This window comes from Gekko japonicus, unplaced genomic scaffold, assembly GCF_001447785.1.
Source record: "Gekko japonicus isolate JY-2015 unplaced genomic scaffold, Gekko_japonicus_V1.1 scaffold738, whole genome shotgun sequence".
Classification (NCBI taxonomy): domain Eukaryota; kingdom Metazoa; phylum Chordata; class Lepidosauria; order Squamata; family Gekkonidae; genus Gekko; species Gekko japonicus.
This window is the reverse complement of record NW_015173145.1, coordinates 417,637-440,262: the sequence shown is the minus strand read 5'-3', so window position 1 is coordinate 440,262 and position 22,626 is coordinate 417,637. Positions and strand designations below refer to the sequence as shown.

Sequence of the window (22,626 nt, the reverse complement as noted above, 5' to 3'; positions counted from 1 at the left end):
TAGCAGTTCGAAAGCAAGAAATTGCAAGTAGATAAATAGGTACCCCTTCAGTGGGAAGGGAACAGCGTTCTGTGCGCCTTGGTGTTTAGTCATGCTGGCCACATGACCATGGAAACGTCTTCGGACAGCGCTGGCTCTTCGGCTTGGAAACAGAGATGAGCACCGCAACCCTAGAGTCGGATTCGACTGGCTTTCGAGCAAGGGAACCTTTACCTTTTAGAGTGTGGATGGGCTGTGTGTGTGTGTGGGGAGGTCTTATTGATTAGGGGGGAGCTTTGTGCTGTCCAACATGGGGGCAAATTCCAAAAGGCCCACGCAATGTGATGAACTTCAAGCAGCCTGGGTTGGGGTGGGGAGGGCTGGGGGGGGGAATGCCACTGCCACTCTTCCTTCACTCTTCCAGTCTTTTCTCCTTTTTCTACAGCGTGCAAGCAGGATAGAAGGAGACAGAAGAAGAGATTGGATTTATACCCCGCCCTTCACTACCCGAATGAGTCTCAGAGCGGCTGACAATCTCCTTTCCCTCCCCCTCCCCACAACAGACACTCTGTGAGCAGGGGCAGATTAACCATGAAGCAGACTAAGCATGTGCTTAGGACACCAGGGCCAAAGGGGGCACTACAAAGTTGGGAAAAGGGCGAAAAGCTTAGTTTGTACAGGATATTGTGTTATCCTATGAATACATGTTTGTATTGCTGCAACCTGCATTGTCGATCTGGTCAGACAGGTCAACAACTAAAATGGACTGGGGGTCAGGAAAGGAGGGGGGCACCAAGATGGGTCAGTGTTTAGGGCACCAGCGAGCCTTAATCCGCCCCTGCCTGTGAGGGAGGTGGGGCTGAGAGAGCTCTTTGGAGGACTGCTCTTGAGAGAACAGCTCTGAGAGAACTTGTGACTGAACCAAGGTCACACCAGCAGCTGCATGAGGAGTGGGGAATCAAACCCGGTTCTCCCAGATCAGAGTCCGCGCTCCTAACCACGACACCAAACCAGCTCACTCCTTCAGAGGTTATGGTATTCAGGGGCTGGTACGAAGGGCTGCAGGGCTGGGGATCTAGCCATTTGTCCCCACTCCTCATTCTCCTTGATTCAGACGGCAATGGGAACAAAAGCTGGACTCCCTGGGCTCCCCACTCTCCTCCTGTCATACCTATGTGTAGTTGCCAGGGGGTGGCAAAAGAAAGACTGCCTTGACTGAGGCCACCACTGTGCCGCCTGTAGTGTATTCAAAGCTGCCTTGAATGCATGACATGTTGTGAAACATCTAACTGAACTGTCATGTTAAGCTTCGTCCTGGGCTAGGATCCAAATCCATCCAATAGTATTGCTAGCCCAGGAAATAACCAGCCAATCACTGCAAGCAAGCTCCCTGAGCGGGAACTAATGTGATTGGACCTTATCTCGGCAACCTCATAGGTTGATACGTGTACAGTGGGTGTGGCTACATTAGCCGGGAATGTTTAAAAGCAGGACAGCTGCAATGTAAAGGCTGTTCTGGCTATCAGATATTGATCCGTGTTGGAGTTGGGTTCGAGTTGAAGAATAAAGTTGTGTTCTTGCTGAATCACTCTCCGACTGCTTTGTTAAGCGAGCGACTTAACACTGCCAATCTGGAGTCTGAACCTGTCCAAGCGCTGGACAGGCGGCAACAGCCGCAAGGACAAAGAGTGCCATCATGCGCACGTTTACTCAGGAGCAGGGGTCATTTCGTAGAAAAAGAGGTGCAGGAGCTAATTAGCATGGCTTATTTGCATATGTCACACCCCCTGACATCACCGGAAGTGTGTCAGAAGGCAACACCCACTGATCAGGCTCCACTGAACTGTTTTGGATTGCTAGCTATTTTGGGGGGGGGGAACGCTCAGATCTGCCCTCACAGAGGAGGGAGAGCTTGTACCTGAAAGCAGGCCAGGGGGGTGGGGGGGGGCTCTACAACTTACCTGGCTGCTTCTTGCTCCTTGTGGCCTGACTGAGGGCTGCTGGGAGCAAGGGGTGGGGCTTGTAGCATGTGCCCGCCCCCTGGGCTCCTTACTGCCGGAGCTCCGCTCCTGTGCGCTCCCGCAGGAAATGACCCCTGCCCAGGAGTAAGTCCCAATGTATTAAATGGAGTTTACTTCCAGGTAAATGCACACAGACTGCAATTCTCTGCAATTTCCTCTCCCAATAAGAAGGTATCGGTCCATAGTATGCCAGAGAAAGCAGTGAAACCCCCTTTACCCACAGTCATATTTGGATGCCTCCAGAGCACCTGCCCAAAAGATGGCCATTCGAGAGTGCCATCTATTTATATACACTATCAGAATGCTTGCTGTGACAATGATCAGAGAAGAGAGCAAAGGAAGGCTCTACCTCTTTCGAGGGCCGCTGGGGACGTGTTCAGGGTGTTCAGAATGGACAGCAACACATGGCATTCCCCCTCCCACCTCAGACTCCCTCTCAGTGGCATTTGGGCCATACGGGCCAGAAGGAGATTGAAACATACTGTTGCCACCAGGGCTATTTTTGGGCAGGAACGCACAGGAACGGAGTTCTGGCTGGCTCCCAAGTTGGCCATGCCCAGCAGGAACTCATTAGCATAATAGGCCACACCCAACAGCAGACACTCATTAGGATTGGGTACATTAGGGGTGTGTGGCCTAACATGCAAAGGAGTTCCTGCTACAAAAAAAGCCCTAGGTTTTGACAACAAACAAGGTAAACAGAATAAGAAGCAAAAGGTGGGTGTGGCTGGATGACCATACTTCTGTTAAGGTGGGGTGTGGCCTAATATGCTAATGAGCTATGCTGTCAGGGGTGTGGCTGGATATGCTAATAAGTTTCTGTTGTTGGGTGTGGCCTATTATGCTAATGAGTTCCTGCTGGGCTTTTTCTACCAAAAAAGCCCTGTGTATATTAATTGGTCCCATTTCGGACTGCTGGCCGCTCCGCAGTCAGGGGAGAGGAAGGCAAAGCAGATATGAGAAGCAACTGGAGCGGAAAGGGATGGAAACCGTTGCTGTCCTCAGCCAAAGGCCTGGTGGAACATGGCTTGCAAAAGCCCATTTGGGCAGCGGAATGAAAGGTGCAGCTACAATACCTGATTCCCAGGAACTTCGGCTGCTCCCCCGGAGCACATGTGGTGCTCTCCTTCTTCAGGCTGTCCATGTGGGCCAGGGAGATGACTGTGGCCGACACGTACCAGGGCAAGCCCATGACTGAGGTGAGAATCATCAGAAGGGAGACGCAGAAGAAATCCAGGTGAAATCCTGCCCCTTTCTGCAATCAGAAAGGGGGTGCGTCCTAATGTGGTAATGAGCTGTGCTGTCAGGGGTGTGGACTAATATGCTAATGAGTTCCTGCTGTTTGGTGTGGCCTATTATGCTAATGAGTTCCTGCTGGGCTTTTTCTACAAAAAGAGCCCTGGTTGCCACTAAACACTGTGCTACTTCCTCCACAAAAGTGGGCGGCAGTGCGCATTCCCTTATGTGTACTTGGGTCACCACTGGGAGGACAGAGGTTAAATCTGTTCCTGAAGAACCAAGTTTGGGGGGGGGGCAGGTTTCCCCCCCCCCAAAAAAGTTTTTAAATCTTAGCTGTTTGCTGGAGCTAAGCCACACATAGCTAACACCGCTCTTATCCACTCTTTCACCAGCACAGCCTTACTCTGAGTTCCATTCTCTAGTGATGCTGGAGTGTGACAACAGGATGTTCAACGGCATCTCTTTTTTTGCAATTAAATAAGAGGAGAACCTGTGGGAGCCATTGGCCAATCAAATAAGCTGCCTGGGATGGTTGTATAAGAGCCTTCCATTGCAGGCTGTGTGAAGAGGATGCATAAGGCCTCTTATGCACGCAGAGCTTACTGCGGAGAATCCAAGCAGTCACGCCTTTTAGCCCGACTTCAGATTCTGTGCCGGCAGTACACACCATTCTTTTCCTCGTGTGTATTTATTCTGCAGCCCAGCTACTGTGCTGCCTTCTCTTGCCGCCCAGATGAAATCGGGCGGTGGGAGAGGGCAGCCCAGCTGGGACCACTGGCCAGGAGTCTCATATTGCTAGGCTCATAGTTCTTGTAAAAAAAAACCCCCCGCTTAAATGAAAAACAATGAGGGACACACTGATGAATGGTGGAAGGTGCATAGAGAACGAGCTCGATGTGGGCAGGGAGCGACCTTCGAGTGCCAACAAAGGGGTGGGGTAAGAAATCCAAGGGAATCTGTACACTTCGGCTTGAAAGTGAAACAAGGGGGAAATTGACACAAAACCACTCTCAGAAAACGCGGGGAAACCGTGACCAGAAAGTGAACTCAGTGCGGAACCAAAAAGAAAACCTAATGGACATTCACGATGAAAGCAAGTCTCTCCCAGCCGTCTATGACATGCAGTGGGCCTTTGCTGTATGCAGGATCTTGGACCCATGGCTTCTGACAGCCATCACAGGGTCTCCAAAGATTCCTTCTGGGCCACGCCACCCTGAACCAACCCAAACATCAAATGGAAACAAACTGTATGATTTGCCTGGATTGGATTTGTTGGGCCCCGGGTCCCAAGAATATTGTCTTCCTGGTTTCCTCCACCCCTTGCTGGCCCAGCTGTAACCCTTGAGGTTCCCTTCTCATGTCTTGGTTCATTTCACTCCTGAGCTCCTAACATGGTCATATGAAGCTGCCTTGTACCGAATCAGACCCTTGGTCCATCACGGTCAGTACTGTCTACTCAGACTGGTAGCAGCTCTCCAGGGTCTCAGGCAGAGGTCTATCCCATCATCTCCTATCTGGTCCTTTTAACTGAAGAAACCAGGGATTGAACCTGGAACCTTCCACATGCCAAGCCTATGCTCTGCCACTGAGCCACAGCCCCTCCCCACACAAAATAAACATCCTTACACATAGCTCAGGTTCATCTTCAGTCTTGTCCACTGGAGTTTCTCGGTCCCTCTAATTCACGGAGATGTTGATTTCTGGTCCTTTCTCTTGGTACATACGTTCAGACTGAAAATGAGCAGAGGCCGAGGAAGGAGTTATTAAAAAACCCCAAAGAAAACAACATGCACGTTGTTGTGTCTACGTTGTCCTTTCTTCCTGCCACTGAAAACCTGCTTCAACGGAGTGTGAAGGAAGACTGGGGAAGGTTTTCTGAGCTTAGAGAATGACTCTTTATCTGGGAACAGTCTCCAATTGAAGGTTTTGGAAAGAACCATCTGCTTTTCCCTGTTGAGATGTGACTCTGGAGCACGTCCATGTACGTGCATGCACACTAGTCCTCATTCTTCTGGAGGCCAGGCTGACAAATCCTATGAAAGGAGTGCAGCTCCCAAGGCCAAAACTGGGACGAGGCAGCAAGAGGGTTGCCAGTGGCAGTCCTGGGCTAGTCCAAGAGCAAAGAGCTAGAGGCACCAGAGTAAGTAAGGGATTGGAGGAGAGGAGAGGAGGAGATTGGATTTATACCCCGCCCTTCACTTGGAGTCTCAGAGCATCTTACAAACTCCTCTCCCTTCCCCTCCCCACAACAGGCACCCTGTGAGGTGGGTGGGGCTGAGAGAACTCTGACACAAACTGCTCTTTTTCAAGGACAGCTGTGCCAGAGCTTGTGACTGACCCAAGGTCACCCAGCAGCTGCATTGTGAAGGAGTGGGGAATCAAACCCGGTTCTCCCAGATTAGAGTCCGCACACTTCACCACTACACCAAACTGGCATTGTTGGAGCATAAGCAGCAGCCTACTGGAGACCTGTGTGTGTGTGTAAAAGAATGCACATGGGCACAGTAGGGTTCCCAACTCCGGCCTGGAAAATTCCTGGAGATTCCAGGGTAAGCCTGGGGAGGGCGACGTTTGGAGACAGGATGGAGCTCAGTGGGGATGTGAATGCAGTCTACTCTCCAAAGCAGGGGACCGGATCTCTGCGGTCTGCAGACCGCTTGTTATTCCGGGGGATCTCCAGACCCCACTCGGGGGATGGAAACTTAGTTTGCACACCTACGCCTACATGCTTTTTATTCCTGGTACCAGTGTTCCCTCTAAGCTGAGTTAGTGTGAGCCAGCTCACAGTTTTTTAGCCTCCAGCTCACACATTTTTGCCTTGGCTCAGGAAGGGATGGCTCCAGAGCAAACTGATTTGTGCAGTAGCCACATTGCTTGCTCACAATAATGCCAGGAGCTCACAAAGTAGAATTTTTGCTCACAAGCAGAGGTCATTTCGGGGGGGATCGCGGGGGATCACAGTTCCCCCGGGAGAGGTACAGGGGGGGCACATGACAAAGCCCCGCCCCCTGCTTTCGGCCGCCCCGCTTCTGGCCCTCATTCAGCCAGGAGGAGGCAGGAGAAGAGGGAGGGTAAGTTGCTTCCTCCCTGCCTCTCCCCACCCCTGCCTGCCTGGGGGCAGGGAGGGCCTTGGTGGGGCTTCCTTGCACTCCCGCCAGCCTTGCAGGTCCACCGCCGGGCCCCTCATGGGGCTCGGCAGTGGAGCTGCAAGGCCGGCACCGGCGGCCAGGACCATTGGGGGCGGGGTGTGTGGCCCTATGACACACTTCCGGTGATGTCAGCGTGTGTGGCATATGCCAATGAGTTATGCTAATGAGTTCCCCTACCTCTTTTTCTACGAAATGACCCCTGCTCACAAGACTCCACAGCTTAGAGGGAACATTGCCTGGTACCTCATCCCTTTGGAGATTACATGCCCAAATTCTGGGAAAGGACAGCCTTTCGGGGGCGGGGGGTGTTCTGCCCAGCTACGTATAAGGTGCTTTAGATACTCGGGGACCACTGGGAACTCCTTTTAAATCAATGGGAAACTGAAATAGGCAGCAGCGGACAAAATCCGGAAAGGACAAGTACCTGTAGCTGGATCCACGAGACATGTCAAAACAAAGTTTGAGTTAGGGTTGCCAAACCCCCCAGTTTGCCAGGGGTCCCCCATTTTTTGGGGGGGGTTCTACCCGCCGCCGGCCAGAAGCCCCACCCCCAACACCCACAGCCACCCATCTCTCTCCCTTTAAGTGTGTGGAGCCCATGTTTCCTCCCAAGCCTATGTTTCCTCCCAAGCCCGGAGTGCCAGCTTCGTGCTCTTAAAAGGGCAACGTGGCTGCTCTTAAAGGGGAAACGCCGGCTTCTGCATTTAAAAGGGAATTGTCGGCTCCTTTAAGTGCAGGGAACTGCCGTTTCTGGAGATCTGGCGCACGGGCGGGTGGGGGACGTCCCCAACGTGACGTCATCACGTCGGGGATGCCCCGCCCCCTCCAGGAACGCCCCCAAAGTCCCCTGCTGGGGGTGGAAGATGGACTTGGCAACCCTAGTTTGAGTCCAGTGGCACCTTTCAGGTCAACAAAGATTTGTTAAGAGTGTAAGCTTTCTGAAGAAGCGTGCATGTACACAGAAGCCTATTCAAGCTTTGTTCTGCTGCTTCAGACCAACATGGCTACCCCACCTGAACACATTTGTCAGGTAAGACTTTGAGGGGCATTGGACACCTGAAGCTGGACTCCCCACCGTCTTAGCTGAAGTACGGTAGCAGCCCCATCCAGGGTCTTCCAGATCTACTACCATCCACAGGGCTCAGTGGCCCCCATCCCACATAGGCCTTGAAAAAGGGAGCCCTTCCCCCTGACCATTTCTTCCTTCCCTGCTGACCCACACAGAAGGGGGGTGGAATACACTGCTGACCCCATCCGCTTTGCCCCGAGAACTCAACCGTGCTCACTTCCTCACTGTCGCTCTCGTCCAGGTCTTGCTTCCTCTTCAGTTCTTCCTCTTCCTCTTTCCTGTCCTTTTCGGGGATGATGTCATCCAGCCAGGCCAGATCATGGAGGGAGAAGATGCATTCCATTGCCTTCCGGATGCCCACGAGAGCCAGCAGCTACAAGGCCAAAATATTACCACGCAAAGGGAGGGTGAGGATGGTTTATTTACATGGCATCAACAGACATGGCGCTTTACAGAGCACCTAGGAGATTACAGTGCGGGGGGGGGCAAGACAACGGGGGGCGGAGAAAATAGAGCAGTGGTGGCGAACCACTGGCACGGGTGCCAGAGGTGGCACTCAGAGCCCTCTCTGTGGGCACGCGTGCCATCGCCCCAGCCAGGCCCAGACCGTCATTAAAGTGTCGAATTCTCTGCCAAATAATTTTAAGTAAATGAAAGCATTTGGGATTGCTTTCCTTACTTTGTTTGGATCATCTTAAGTTAACGTATGAGTTGTTTTTTCTAAAGTAAAACCTCAGTATTCTGGTTCAATTGCCGTGTTGGCACTTTGTGATAAATAAGTGGGTTTTGGGTTGCAGTTTGGGCACTCGGTCTCTAAAAGGTTCGCCATCACTGGAATTAAGGAAAGGGAGAGAGCAGAGAGATACCAAGGGCAGGAGGTGGGCCTTAAAAAGGCATGGGTTTTTTTTGGGGGGGGGGCCACTGTTATGTATTGGGATTGAATAATTCATGATTGAATCAGAGACTGGCTGAGCTTGGAGCAAAAGAACAACAGCCTGCCAGGATTCTGAAAGTAACCAATCTAGTAGTAATGTTATGTAAATAGCCTATCACTGGGAAAGGGGTGTGTTTGGGTGAGGCAATTGCATGCTATTTAACAGAGCTGAGGCTCAGGAGTCTTGTCTTGTGCTTGCTGAAATCACTAATAAGGTAGAACTGATCATCAGGCTTGTGGTCTGTTCATCCATGGAACCCACTATTTAACATTCCCCCTAAATACACTTGCCCCACCTGCAGGAACCCCAGGGAGCCTCTATTTGCCCCATTAGGGAAACTGATGGCTGAGCTCAGTCTACTGGCCAAGTAGCCACGACAGTTCAGTTTGTGGAACTCCCAGCTGCTTTAGAAGGTGGTTTTTAGCCATGCATGGCCCCAGTTCAGATAAGTGCTGTGCAGGGAGAGGAGAGGCGATCTAATCCTTCCACCCCTGCATGGTTTCACCCAGAGGTCATTTCGGGGGGGATCGCGGGGGATCGCAGTTCCCCCGGGTGAGGTACGGGGGGGCGGGGCACATGATGAAGCCCCACCCTCCGCTTCCGGCCGCCCTGCTTCCGGCCCTCATTCAGCCAGGAGGAGGCAGGAGAAGAGGGAGGGTAAGTTGCTTCCTCCCTGCCTCTCCCCACCCCTGCCTGCCTGGGGCCAGGGAGGGCCTTCGCGGGGCTTCCTTGCACTCCTGCCGGCCTTGCAGGTCCACCGCTGGGCCCCTCATGGGGCTCGGCAGTGGAGCTGCAAGGCCGGCGGCGGCGGCCGGGACCGTTAGGGGCGGGGTGTGTGGCCTTATGACACACGTCTGGTGATGTCAGGGGGTGTGGCCTTATGACACACGTCTGCTGATGTCAGGGTGTGTGGCATATGCTAATGAGTTATGCTAATGAGTTCCCCTAGCTCTTTTTCTACGAAACGACCCCTGGTTTCACCTATCAAAGTCACACATACTTAGGGTTGCCAGGTCGGGGTTGGAAAATACCTGGAGACTTTGGGGGTGGATCCAAGAGAAGGCGGGGTTTGGGGAGGGGAGGGGCCTCAGCATGGTACCGTGCCACAGAGTCCACCCCTCAAAGCAGCCATTTCCTCCAGGGGAGCGGCTCTCTGTCAACTGGAGATCAGTTCTAAAAGTGGGAGATCTCCAGGCCCCTCCTGGAGGATGGCAACCCCCCACACTCCTATCATTAACCCTGGAAGGAGGGAAAGGCCTGCACATTGGACTATCTTTTTTCCTTATGAAGCCAGAGGGAACACTTCTGATAGGGAAAAACTATGCAGGAGTCCAAAGGAGCACGAATTCTCCTCCGAAGCCAAAGTGGGAGGCGGGCGTGTGAAATGTTCAGAATTCCCAGAATTCCATCTGCTTTGATGTTAGGACAGACGGAATCTGAGACAGTGGTAAGAGGGAGGTCCCCAATGTGGTGCCCACGGGCACCACACCGCCTGCCAACACCTTTCCTGGCATCCACCAAGTGTTTTTTTAAAAAATGGGTGGGGCCAGGTGGGGCTTTTGCCCAGCAGGGCTTCTCATTGGCCACTGGAGTTCTGATTGGCTGTGCAGATTTTTTTTTTAAATGCTGCTTTAGCAGCAGCTGCCACCACAGCACGAGGATCTTCATTGTGTGACGAGGGATACCAGACCCCAGGTGGGGGCCGGGGATCCCCTGATTTTGTGAGCTCTTGCCAGAGGGCCGGTGGAAGAAAGCCCCACCCCAAGCCCCGCCCCCCAGCCCGACTGCTGGCGGCCACCCCTCTCCTTCCCCTCCTGCGAGATTTAAAGGGCACTCCATTTAGCAGGAACACATGACCCACCGATCAGCTGCAAGGCCCTTTAAATCTTGCAGGAGGGGAGGGGGAGGGGCAGCGCCTGTCCGAACTCCAAGTGGCAAATTCACTGCTGGAGTTCAGGTGCACTTGGGGCCCCCCCACTTCTTGCAAATAGCATTTAAAGGGTCCCTTTGGTGAATTTGCCACTTGAAGTTTAGGCATGCAGGGTGCTGGTCCCCAACATGATGACATCACTTCTGTGTGATGTCATCGCACATTGGGGATGTCCCCTCCCCCTGCAGGAACGCCCCTCCCCCCCAAGCCCCCTGCCAGCGATGAGGAAGGACCTGGCAACCCTATGTGTGACTTAAGGTAAGCTGTGGCAGCCATACTGTGGATGGCTCTGCCTCCTGCAGCCAGCACCCATTTTGTGCAGCCAGCAGCCATTTTGTGGCTGCACTCACCCTGCTTTGTCAGAATTCCAAAGAGGATTCCAAAAGGTTAGGGACCCCTGTGGTCAGATATTCAGTTGAATATTAGACAGGCAGCTGGAGATGTGGGGCTGGGCAAAGGGACAGCAGTGCAGGCCAGAGGGGTGGAGCTAGATCTGGTTGGTGCAGAAGCATTTTTGAAAGCCCCACGAGCAGGGGTCATTTCCTGCAGGAGCGCACAGGAGCGGAGCTCCGGCAGTAAAGAGCCCAGTGGGCGGGCACATGCAACAAGCCCCAACCCCTGCTCCCAGCAGCCCTCGGTCAGAGCAAGAAGCAGCCAGATAAGTTGCAGAGGCCCCAGGTCCAAAACAGTCCAGTGGCAGCTTTAAGACCAAGTTTTATTCAGGTACAAGCTCTCCCTTCTCTGCGAGGACAGATCTGCACGTTCCCCTCCCCGCCCCATTGCTAGCAATCCAAAACAATCCAGTGGAGCCTGAGCGGTGGGTGTTGCCTTCTGACACACTTCCAGTGATGTCAGGGGGTGTGGCGTATGCAAATGAGTTATGCTAATGAGTTATGCTAATGAGTTATGCTAATGAGCTCCTGCACCTCTTTTTCTACGAAATGACCCCTGCCCACGAGGATCTGATGAGCCCCCCCCCCCCGGCAACCAGGAACAGAATGCTGAGGAGGGGGGAAGGTTGAGGAGCAGCTCCCCCAGTGGGAGCAAGGATGGACTGGATGGACCATTGGCCTGATCCAACATTGGCTTCTCTTATTTATTTATTTTCTAGGAGTAAGGCCCATTGTGGTTCCCAGCAGCCAGCAGTTCAGCCTGGCCCAGAAAGAGGCAACATCTTGGGGAGAGGCCTATATAGACTTGGCTGTGTTAAGGCCTGCCTTGAATTATTGCAGGTAAATGACCAATGTAATTATTAGAGATTCTTTCAAACAAAGGTGAAGTTACATCCTGGGAAGTTACTAAATGTTGGTTTGGGACTATTAAGATACTTAATAGTAATTTCATGTGATTGTGAAACTATGTAATTTTATAGTTACTGATCCTTTTAAACATCTTCCTTAGTATTCTGTTTGCTAAAGCAGCCAGCAGTTCAGTCTGGCCCAGAAAGAGACAACATCTTGGGGAGAGGCCTATATAGACTTTGCTGTGTTAAGGCCTTCCTTGAATTATTGCAGGTAAGTCCTGGAGTCAGCTGAGAAGAGCTGCAGCATCCCAAGTACAGCTTGGAAACCTCATATGCTGTTCCAGTATCTGTGAGCTTACAACATATGGACCTATAATATATGTATTATTTATGTGCTTAGTATTTTTTCTGTTTTGTGCATCCTTGTGGATGCTGAAGATATCTGTACTCAGTAATATCCTGAAGATTCATTGCTATGAAGTAATAGCAACCAACCAGGAGTGAATGAGGATTTATATGAAAACCTCCATGCTTTGTTTATATAAAGAGTTTATTTTAAATGTTAAAGTGCATTGGTTGTATTGCCTCTTTTATGTCTGTGTTTAAGTACATGTGTAGTAACAGCAGTTACATATTCTTAATAACCATAGGTGGGAGTTCCGCTGTCAAAACCGACTGAACCTGCCCACTCTCCCTGCAGATATTAGGACCTTAGTGGGTTACATTAGGACAATCAGGGAAGCTTCCCTCAGTAGCAGACCGGCAAGTAGAGCTGGGGCAGCAGGGACTGTGCAACGAAGTCCCACGTTAGAACGGAACCGAAAATTCAGTGACAACATTCAACATATGCATTATGACTTAAACATTCAAAATCTGGATTCTGAGTGCAAAAATCTGTCACAACGTTTGGGCACAAAATGAAACACTTCACGAATCTTTGCGTGTCATCCGTGAAAGAGTGAATTGTACTGTTCTTATGAGCCAGCAGACTCAATTAAAAGTTTGATGCAGGCGTCCTGGATGTCCAAGAAAAAGCAAACATTGGTTTCTTATTGACGTACCTTAGTGGTGGATATAAAATACTGATGTTAGGTGAGGAATACTCAAAGAATATTTGGTGAATATTTGCTGTGGAAATTAATTTCCACCGTGACATGTACTGCCATGAGAACTGAAGGACTCTTTTTCGAGGAGGCTGGGGGAATTCAGATAGAAAAAGACGTGCCTGAGTTTGGCAAAAAGAGAGTACGAGGAGCCCAGCAAACTGTATCATCATGAGACAACATGGAGATACGACCACTCTCTCACCATCAATGGGAAGATGATGGCAGCCTCGGTTGACTTCAGGATCCACAGAACAGCCAGGCAGAGTATTTGAATGAAAGTGAAGAGATGGACTTTGCGTAACGGGACGTGGCGGAGATAAATGAAGTCAGGCTGATGTTTGGCTGGCATCAGCAGGAGCTGAAGTCTGTCCGTTAACTGGAAAATAGAAAAGGCACATGACGACCTTCCTGTAGCCCCAAATATCTCACAGCAGGAAGCTCCTGTCCTGCAATAGGACAATGTGTAATAGGACAATGTGCAATAGGACAATGTGCAATAACCATCAAACCATAAAACATTATCAGAGAGAGCAATAGGGTTGCCAGGTCTGGGCTGGAAAACACCTGGAGACTTTGGGGGTGGGTCCAGGAGAGGGTGGGATTTGGGGAGGGGAGGGGCCTCAAGCATGGTACAATGCCATAGAGTCCACCCTTCAAAGCAGCCATTTTCCCCAGGGAAACAGATCTCTGTCGGCTGGATATCAGTTGTGAAAGCGGGAGGTCTCCAGGACCCACCTGGAAGCTGGCAACCCTAGAGATCAAGGGGTGTTTGCTGAAGACCACATAAATATGTCCAGGTAAAATACAGCTCTGAAGACACAAAGTAGGGGAGTAAATTTAGGGTGGAGGCTAAAAGGGAGCTTGTGTGCTGCAAGTTTATGTCGTGACTCAGTCATAAACTCACTAGGGCCATTTCCACATGGGTTATGTGGCCCATATTCAGTGCTGTTGGGAAGTGCTTCCCCCCTCCCCGGAGCATCATGGTGCATTCCAAGGGTATCCCTGGATTTTCTCTAATCTTTCTCAAACCTGCTTTGTCCCAAAGTTTTTGGAAAGATCACAGGAAAGCGGGAGATGGTGGACGTGTGTGTGTGAGAGAGAGGAGTTTAGATTTTCCTGCCTGCATGGCAGCCATTTCCCCAGATCCTCTCCGAAAAGTGGCCATAGGAAGGCCTCTACCTGCCCCTCCTCAAACCCCCCGGGTCAACAATATAGGGGGGATAATACTGACATAACCCTACAAGGTTATTGTAACATAATGAACACAAATAATGCTTGTGAAAGATATTCAATGTTTGGAATGCGCCACATGATTAGTATTTTGCCAGCAGCTCCCACATTAAAGGCCCTCTTCTAGGGATTCCTGTGTGTCTGAGAACAGGGACCAGCCACAAGGCTTCCTCCCAGCTTTGCAGGTGCAATGAAGATTTACAGACTAACGGATCAAACACCGGCTCAGCCATCCATCTTCCCTGCCCTTTGTCAATTTTATTTATTTTACGTAATTATTTGCAAGATTTTTACCTCACTTTTCTGCCCCCAAAGGGCCACCAAGGCAGCTAACAAATTAAAACATACAAATTAAAACATTATCTTAAAAGCCATTAAAAACCAACACACAAATACATCATTATTGTAAGTAGGATCCCATTTATGTAATTTCTGTCCTGCTTAATGTGTCATGTGAATACTTATGGTCTGCTTCTGTTTCTTTCTGCTGGTTCCAGGCTTCTAATCTCCTAATGCTTTAGTCACCGAATGTCCCATTTTGTCGATTGTGCTGACTCACTATGTGTAATCCGCCTTGAGTCCGTGTAAGAAAGGCGGACTACAAAGAACGTCAATAAACAAATAGCAAAAAATTAAAACAAGTTAAAACTAAAAGTTTAAAATAAGTACAAAAGATAAAAAACGACAGTTAAAACATTGGGGAGGAAGGCGGGATCACTGAGGGAGTGCCTAACAATGTTCCCTCTAAGCTGAGTTAGTGTGAGCTAGTTCACAGTTTTTCAGCCTCTGGCTTACACATTTTTGTCTCAGCTAGGGTTGCCAAGTGCATCTTCGCCGGGAGCAGGGGGCTCCCGGCCGGCATCCTGTGCGTGCGCCTCACGCGCGTCACCCGGAAGTGACGGGAGGACGCCAGGCACGCTGGGGGCGGGGCCACGGCCATACAAGGGAAAACCATAGAGTTTTTCCTTGTATGACTGTGGCCCCGCCCCCAGCGCACCCACGTCACTTCCTGGTGACGCGCACGCGGGGGTGGGGTTTCCCCCGGGGCCCGATTCCGCGGCGTCGGAAATCGGGCCTCCAAAGCGGGGGTTTACCCGCCCCCCGCCCCCACTTGGCAGCCTTAGTCTCAGCTCAGGAAGGATGGCTCCAGAGCAAACTAACTGATGCAGGGGCCAAATTGATCACTCACAACTCTAATGCCAGCAGGTCACAAAGTAGAATTTTTGCTCACAAGACTCCACAGCTTAGAGGGAGCACCGGTGCCAAGTAGAACAAACAAGATTGGCCGCTGTGGAGCATTCCCTGATTACCGCTAGATTAGGTCACTGCACTGCACTCCACGTCAGGCCGCCCTTGAAAAAAGTGTTTGGAAACTTCAGTCGGTACAGAATGCTGCAACCAGGATGTTGACTGGAGTGGACTGTAGGGACCATGTTTCTCCAGTCTTGGCTCGCCTATGCTGGCTCCCAATCTGCTTCTGGGCACAATTCAAGGTGCTGGGGTTGACCTCAAAGGTTTGGGACCTGGGGTTGCCAGGTCTGGGTTGGAAAATCCCTGGAGACTTTGGGGGTGGATCCAGGAGAGGGTGGGGTTTGGGGAGGGGAGGGGCCGCAGCAGGGTACAATGCCACAGAGTCCGCCCTTCAAAGCAGCCATTTTCTCCAGGGGAGCCTACCTCTGTTAGGTGGAGACCAGTTGTAAAAGCGGGAGATCTCCAGGCCCCACCTGGAGGCTGGCAACCCTATTTGGACCAGCACACCTGAAGGAATGCCTACTCCCTCGTGAACCTGCTTGACTGCTATGGTCAACTACAGGGGCCCTGCTTCAAGTGCCCTCACAAGAGCCCGTTTGGTGTAGTGGCTAAGTGCGCGGACTCTAATCTGGGAGAACCGGGTTTGATTCCCCACTCCTCCACTTGCACCTGGCTGGATGACCTTGGGCAAGCTGTAGTTCTGATAAGAGCTGTCCTTGAGAAAGAGCAGTTTCTGTCAAGAGCTCTCTCAGCCCCACCTACCTCACAGGGTGTCTGTTGTGGGGAGGGGAAGGGAAAGGAGTTTGTAAACCGCTCTGAGACTCCTCTAGGTAGTGAAGGGTGGGGTATAAATCCAATCTCTTCTTCTTCTACTACTACTTTAGGAGATTATGCAGGTGGCAACCTACGAGGGGGCCTTCTCAGTCGTGGCTCCAAAACTCTGGAATTCTCTCCCCTCTGGGAGATTTGTCTGTCCCCACCAATGTTCCCTCTAAGCTGTGGAGTCTTGTGAGCAAAAATTCTACTTTGTGAGCTACTGGCATTAAAGTTGTGAGCGAGCGATTTGGCTACGGCATAAATTAGTTTGCCCTGAAGCCATCCTTCCTGAGCTAAGACAAAAAATGTGTGAGCCGGAGGCTAAAAAACTGTGAGCTAGCTCACACTAACTCAGCTTAGAGGGAACACTGGTCCCCGCCTGTTGCCATCTTCTGCCAGTGGGTGAAGACTTTTTGTTACATTTGGCGTTCCCTCAGTGATCCCTTCTTTCCCGCCCAATGTTTCAACAATTGTTTTTATATCTTTGTATGTATTTTAGCTTTGTTTTTAACCGCTTTAATGATGTGTGTGTGTTTGTGGGGGGGGGGGTAAATTGTTTTAAAATGTGAATTTATCATGTATGGTTTAATTTGTCAGCCCACCTTGGTGGCCCTTGTGAGGGCCGAAAGCCGGGATATAAATTTTGTAAATACATAAATAATTCTCACACACACTTCTAATGCTGGTGCCTTCTGTTTTGCTCGGTAACCACCCTGCTCAGAGGGAGCTGTCTGGCAATCAAGTCAGTAGCACATTCTTTACTGCAGACCTTCAGATGATTCTTCTAGTAATGCTTTACACTCACCTGGATGCTGCTAAGGGCAGACACACCCATGTAGAGAAAAATCCCATATAGCACAGGCATTGGGATAAACTGCGGGAAAGCAAAGGCAAAGCGTCAGTACGGCCAGCACGGGGCTTTCTTTAATTAATTTGTTGATTTACTTCATTGATAACCTGCCTTCCACTCTAAAAGGCATCCAAAGCAGATCTCATCATTCTCCAGTCCTCCATTTTAACCTCACAACCAGTGCTCCCTCTAAGCTGTGGAGTCCTGTGAGCAAAAATTCTACTTTATGAGCTGCTGGCATTAAAGTTGTGAGCGAGCCATTTGGCCGCTGCATACATTAGTTTGCTCAGGGGCCATCCTTCCTGAGCGAAGACAAACAACATGTGTGCCGGAGGCTAAAGAACGGTGAGCTAGCTCACACTCACTCAGCTTAGAGGGAACACTGCTCACAACCACCCCATGAAGTAAGTTAGTCTAAGAGAGTATGACTGGCCCAAAGTCCCTCAGCTGGGTTCCATGGCAGAGGAGGGATTTGAAACTGGGTCACAGTCTGAAAGTCTACCAACTACACGGCTCTTCCATCAGACTTTGCAGTTCCTGTCAGTATTGTCAAGTCACAACCAGCGTTCCCTCTAAGCTGAGTTAGTGTGAGCTAGCTCACAGTTTTTTAGCCTCCGGCTCACACATTTTTGTGTTAGCTCAGGAAGGATGGGGCTCCAGAGCAAACTAATTTACGCAGTAACCAAATCGCTCACTCACCACTTTAATGCCAGGAGCTCACCAAGTAGAATTTTTGCTCACAAGACTCCACACCTTAGAGGGAACATTGGTCACAACCAACTTATGGCGACCTTGTAGGATTTTCATGGCACGAGATGTTCAGAGGCGGTTGGCCATTGCCTGCCTCTGTATGGCAAACCTGGACTTCCTCGGTGGTCTCCCATCTACGTACTAACCAGAACCGACCCTGCTTAGCTTCTGAGGTCTGACCAGCTCGGGCAAGCCTGAGCCATCCCAGTCAGGGCTAGGCTGATTAAATGCCAAGGGGTGGGGTGGGGTGGGCTCCTGCTCCTTTAGTCACTGTACATCGACAAGCTGCCTTGCTGATTAGATCCTGCCCTCTCCCCCGGGAAGGACTGCTAACTTTCCAACCACTTTCCATGGCTGTGCCATTCACGGTAGCTGGCAACTCTGCCCTTGGGAAGCATTTTATTCAATGCAGAATAAATCTGTAGCACTTAGCACCGTTAAATGTTTTTGTCACCATAGCAGGGGAACAGTCGTGTAATTCCTACTACCAAACAGCTGTTAAAAGCACAAGGGCAGGTCGGGCCATTGTTTCCCCCTGGCCAGCCGGTGCTCTTCCAGTGGGAGGCATTTTCTTATATGAGAGAAATTAAAACAGCAGCCCTCGAGGATACAGGGAAGGGCATGGCCCAGTCCTGTTTTAGACTTCTGTGCAGGAGAACTGCAACATCACTATACATGGGCGTGATCCCTCACGCACTCTCAGTTAGGGTTGGCAACTCTGAGTTGGGAAATTCCTAGAAATTTGGGGATGGATCCTGAGGAGGGCTGGGTTTAGGGAAGGGAGAGGCCTTAGCAGGGATGTGACACCACAGAACCCATTCTCCAAAGCAGCCACTTTCTCCAGGGGAACTGATCTCTGTCGTCCGGAAATATTGTGATTCCAGGACTGTCATGTATCAAGTCCAGGCAAGTCCAGAGACAAACGTCGAGCTTCGCTCCAAGAGTCAATGGACTATGTGGATCCTAGCCCGCTCCAATCAGGGGGCTAGGTTCCCAGCCGAGAGCCTATGGGACTCTCGGCCACTGTAAATAACCTATAGGGAAGTGGGGGTGTGTGTTTTGGGTGGCGGTTTCTAGGGGGATATAAGCCAGCCTGCGAGCCGGCCAAAGTCGTCTTGTTCCGGATAGAATAAAGTACGCTTTGCTGAAATCACTCTCCGTTTGCGTACTTTTCAAGGACGAAGGAGAAGGAGATTGGATTTATACCCCGCCCTTCACTACCTGAAGGTGTCTCAAAGCGGCTTACAATTTCCTTTCCCTTCCCCACAACAGACACCCTGTGAGGTAAGTGGGGCCGAGAGAGCTCTTTCGAGAACTGCTCCTGAGCTCTGAAAAAAAACTTGTGACTGACCCAAGGTCACACCAGCAGCTGCATGTGGAGGAGTGGGGAATCAAACCTGGTTCTCCCAGATGAGGGTCCACGCTCCTAATCACCACACCAAACTGGCCAGTAGATCTCCAGGCCCCACTTAGAAGTTGGCCACCCTACTCTCAGTCCTTTCCATAAGTTTATTTTGAGCTATACTTTTGGGGCTCTAAGTTCAGACATGCTGTTGGGTCAGCTGAGACCTGGGGCTTCAAGACAATGAACACTTCAAGAAGCACGCCCTGTATTAAGAACTTGCTTATGTTTGCTTATAACTGTGTGCTGTCAAGTTGAAGCCGACTTATGGGGACCACGGGGGTTTTAAGGCAGGAGATGAGTAGAGATTTGCCATAGCTTTCCTCTGCACAGCTACCAAGGTTGCTACGCGGCGGCAGGCAATGGCACACCAGCTCTGAATGTCTCTTGCCTTGAAAACCCTGTGGTCGCCATCAGTTGGCTGCGACCTGATGGCTAAAAAAAAAAAAAGTTTGCTTATGCTACAGCATAGACACTATTAGTTGGGGAAAAGGTTAAACTTGCCCTCTGCCTGTCCCTTTCTGATGATCCATCCTGTCTCCAGGGCCGATATGCAAACATCCCTCCCTCTTAAATCAACACATACCGATTCTGAAAATCTGTCTCACCTTGAGGACAGGTGCCAAGAACACAGACAGACCGGTTAGAAGAAAAACCATCAGCCCCGTCACCCTCTGCTCCCTGCAAACAAGAGCACCTGTGGTTAGACCTTCACGTTGCCCTGGATGTCTTCTGCTGCCTTTCCCACCCAACTACTTGTATGCACAGGTAGCCGGCAGAAGGAAGGCTGAATCCTGGCACCTCTTCTCTTGCAGGCCAAACAATTGTTTAGCTCAGGGGTGTCAAATATGTGGCCCAGGGGCCGGATCAGGCCCCCGGAGGGCTTCCATCAGGCCCACAGTGGAGCTGGCCATCTCCTGCTTCCAGTTCTGCTGTGGCTGCTGCATCATAGCTTGCTTTGCCAGACTCTTTCAATCGCTCAGCCATTTCATGTTTTAACCTGGGTCTTAGACTCAGAACTCTGAGCATGAGATTTCTGTGGTGAATGTCAATAAATCAAAAGTAGGTTTGCAGCTCACAGAGCTAACGTTTTAAGCATGTTTTTATTTTAAGTAAAAAAAAAAACCTTTGTGTTTGTGTCCTTTATAAAGTTTATATCTCTGCTACCTGGCATTACATTTTATGTCACACATGGCCCGGCCCAACAAGGTCTCATTTTATGTTAGATCCGGCCCTCCTAACAAATGAGTTCGACACCCTTGGTCTAGCTGCACAAAGGGGAAAGGTGGCAGACAACATGTATTTATTAATTTATTAAATCTGTTAATCGCCCAATCCTGCTCTGGGCAATGTACATAATTCATAAAAGCATGAAGATAAAACAATTAAAACACTAATAATACATTTCAAACAAGATGGTGTACATTCAGGACTATTTTGGGGCAGGAACGCACAGAAACAGAGTTCTGGCTGGCTCCCAAGTTGGCCATGCCCAGCAGGAACTCATTAGCATAATAGGCCACACCCAACAGCAGACACTCATTAGGATTGGGTACATTAGGGGTGTGTGGCCTAACATGCAAAGGAGTTCCTGCTACAAAAAAAGCCCTAGGTTTTGACAACAAACAAGGTAAACAGAATAAGAAGCAAAAGGTGGGTGTGGCTGGATGACCATACTTCTGTTAAGGTGGGGTGTGGCCTAATATGCTAATGAGCTATGCTGTCAGGGGTGTGGCTGGATATGCTAATAAGTTTCTGTTGTTGGGTGTGGCCTATTATGCTAATGAGTTCCTGCTGGGCTTTTTCTACCAAAAAAGCCCTGTGTATATTAATTGGTCCCATTTCGGACTGCTGGCCGCTCCGCAGTCAGGGGAGAGGAAGGCAAAGCAGATATGAGAAGCAACTGGAGCGGAAAGGGATGGAAACCGCTGCTGTCCTCAGCCAAAGGCCTGGTGGAACATGGCTTGCAAAAGCCCATTTGGGCAGCGGAATGAAAGGTGCGGCTACAATACCTGATTCCCAGGAACTTCGGCTGCTCCCCCGGAGCACATGTGGTGCTCTCCTTCTTCAGGCTGTCCATGTGGGCCAGGGAGATGACTGTGGCCGACACGTACCAGGGCAAGCCCATGACTGAGGTGAGAATCATCAGAAGGGAGACGCAGAAGAAATCCAGGTGAAATCCTGCTCCTTTCTGCAATCAGACACGGTTGTTAATGCTCAGAGAGGCAGGCTGGAGGAAAGAGGATCGAGGCCTGCATTCTGTTTTCCTGCCAGTGCCTGCATCACTCCTTTGATTTATTGGGGGGGGGGGAAATAATATTTCCATAAGTTGTGTCGCTTCTTTAATTCAGTCTACTTGCAGTGGAGTTTCAGCAATGTCATATTCAGGAACATAGAATATCATTTTCAACCGCTTAGTAGCCAAAACCTTCTCTCTTGCACTAGATTGAACTGTTTGCTCCCATCCCTGACACATACTCCAGAAACAGCCTAGTGAACTCCAAGGATTGTCTGTCCCTGTTTGGCCCACACAGCCACCCACCCACCCAAACTTTATGGAGGCAGCTACACTCTGTCTCTGTTTTTCCACAGAGACCTCTCAGAATGGGCTCCTTCCCCATCAGGAGCTCTGTTCAGTAAAGCAATATGAAGAGTCTTTGTCAGTGGCACAAAAGATGGAAAGTGCTGAATTAGAACTCCTCAGGAAATCAAAAACCTGTTATCCTGGCTTAAAAATGGACTTGGGTTTTCTTACCCACAGGGCTATTTTTGGACAGGAACGCACAGGAACGGAGTTCCGGCTGGCTTCCAAGTTGACCACACCCAGAAGGAACTCATTAGCATAACAGGCCACACCCAACAGCAGAAACCCATTAGGATTGGCTACATTCGGGGTGTGTGGCCTAGCATGCAAAGGAGTTCCTGCTACAAAAAAGCCCTGGGTTTTGACAACAAACAAGGTAAACAGAATAAGAAGCAAAAGGTGGGTGTGGCTGGATGGCCACACTTCTGGTAACACGGGGATGTGGCCTAATATGCTAATGAGCTGGGCTGTCATGGGTGTGGCCTAATATGCTAATGAGCTGGGCTGTCATGGGTGTGGCCTAATATGCTAATGAGCTGTGCTGTCATGGGTGTGGCCTATTATGCTAATGAGTTCCTGTTGGGCTTTTTCTACAAAAAAAGCCCTGCTTACCCACTATAACTTCGAAAAACTCAACTGGACCCACTCTTCAAAAACTTTAACAGGCTTTTCTTAACATTCTAGATATCTGTTTCATACTGTATATTACATATCATACTATACTGTACATACACATTGCATATACTTACATATCATACCATAACTTAACGTTATGGATATCGGCATCATGCTATACATTACTTATACTGACGTTCATTAACTTTCTTATGCTTCAGACTGCTTCTTCCTCGATTCATTGCTGCCTATCCTACTTAATTACACTTTTGTTTATCTGCGCCCAGAGAGAGAGAGGCTGGAACCTCTGACATCCCTCATAAACCATCATGTGTAGCAACCTAATCCATTCTAGTCCCTTACACAGAGAAGCACACGTGAAATGTTTATGATAGGAATCACACCACACCTCTCTCTGCCCACAACGCCTCCCTTTCCCTCCTCTCCTTCTGTAATT

At 50.2% G+C, this 22,626-nt stretch overlaps 1 protein-coding gene across 2 annotated transcripts in view; it reads right to left on the bottom strand.

The window, feature by feature from the left end:
* SLC4A9 (solute carrier family 4, sodium bicarbonate cotransporter, member 9) overlaps positions 1–22,626 on the bottom strand; it is an 87,993-nt gene that overhangs the window by 5,309 nt on the left and 60,058 nt on the right. For both annotated transcript variants that reach the window (XM_015422324.1, XM_015422325.1), the window contains 6 exons: positions 20,983–21,161; positions 19,579–19,651; positions 16,774–16,842; positions 12,874–13,047; positions 7,675–7,830; positions 4,866–4,970 (listed from right to left, as the gene is read on the bottom strand). In XM_015422324.1, coding sequence (XP_015277810.1) covers positions 4,917–4,970; positions 7,675–7,830; positions 12,874–13,047; positions 16,774–16,842; positions 19,579–19,651; positions 20,983–21,161 — 705 coding nt within the window. In that variant the 3' untranslated portion in view covers positions 4,866–4,916. The remainder of the gene's footprint in view (positions 1–4,865; positions 4,971–7,674; positions 7,831–12,873; positions 13,048–16,773; positions 16,843–19,578; positions 19,652–20,982; positions 21,162–22,626) is intronic.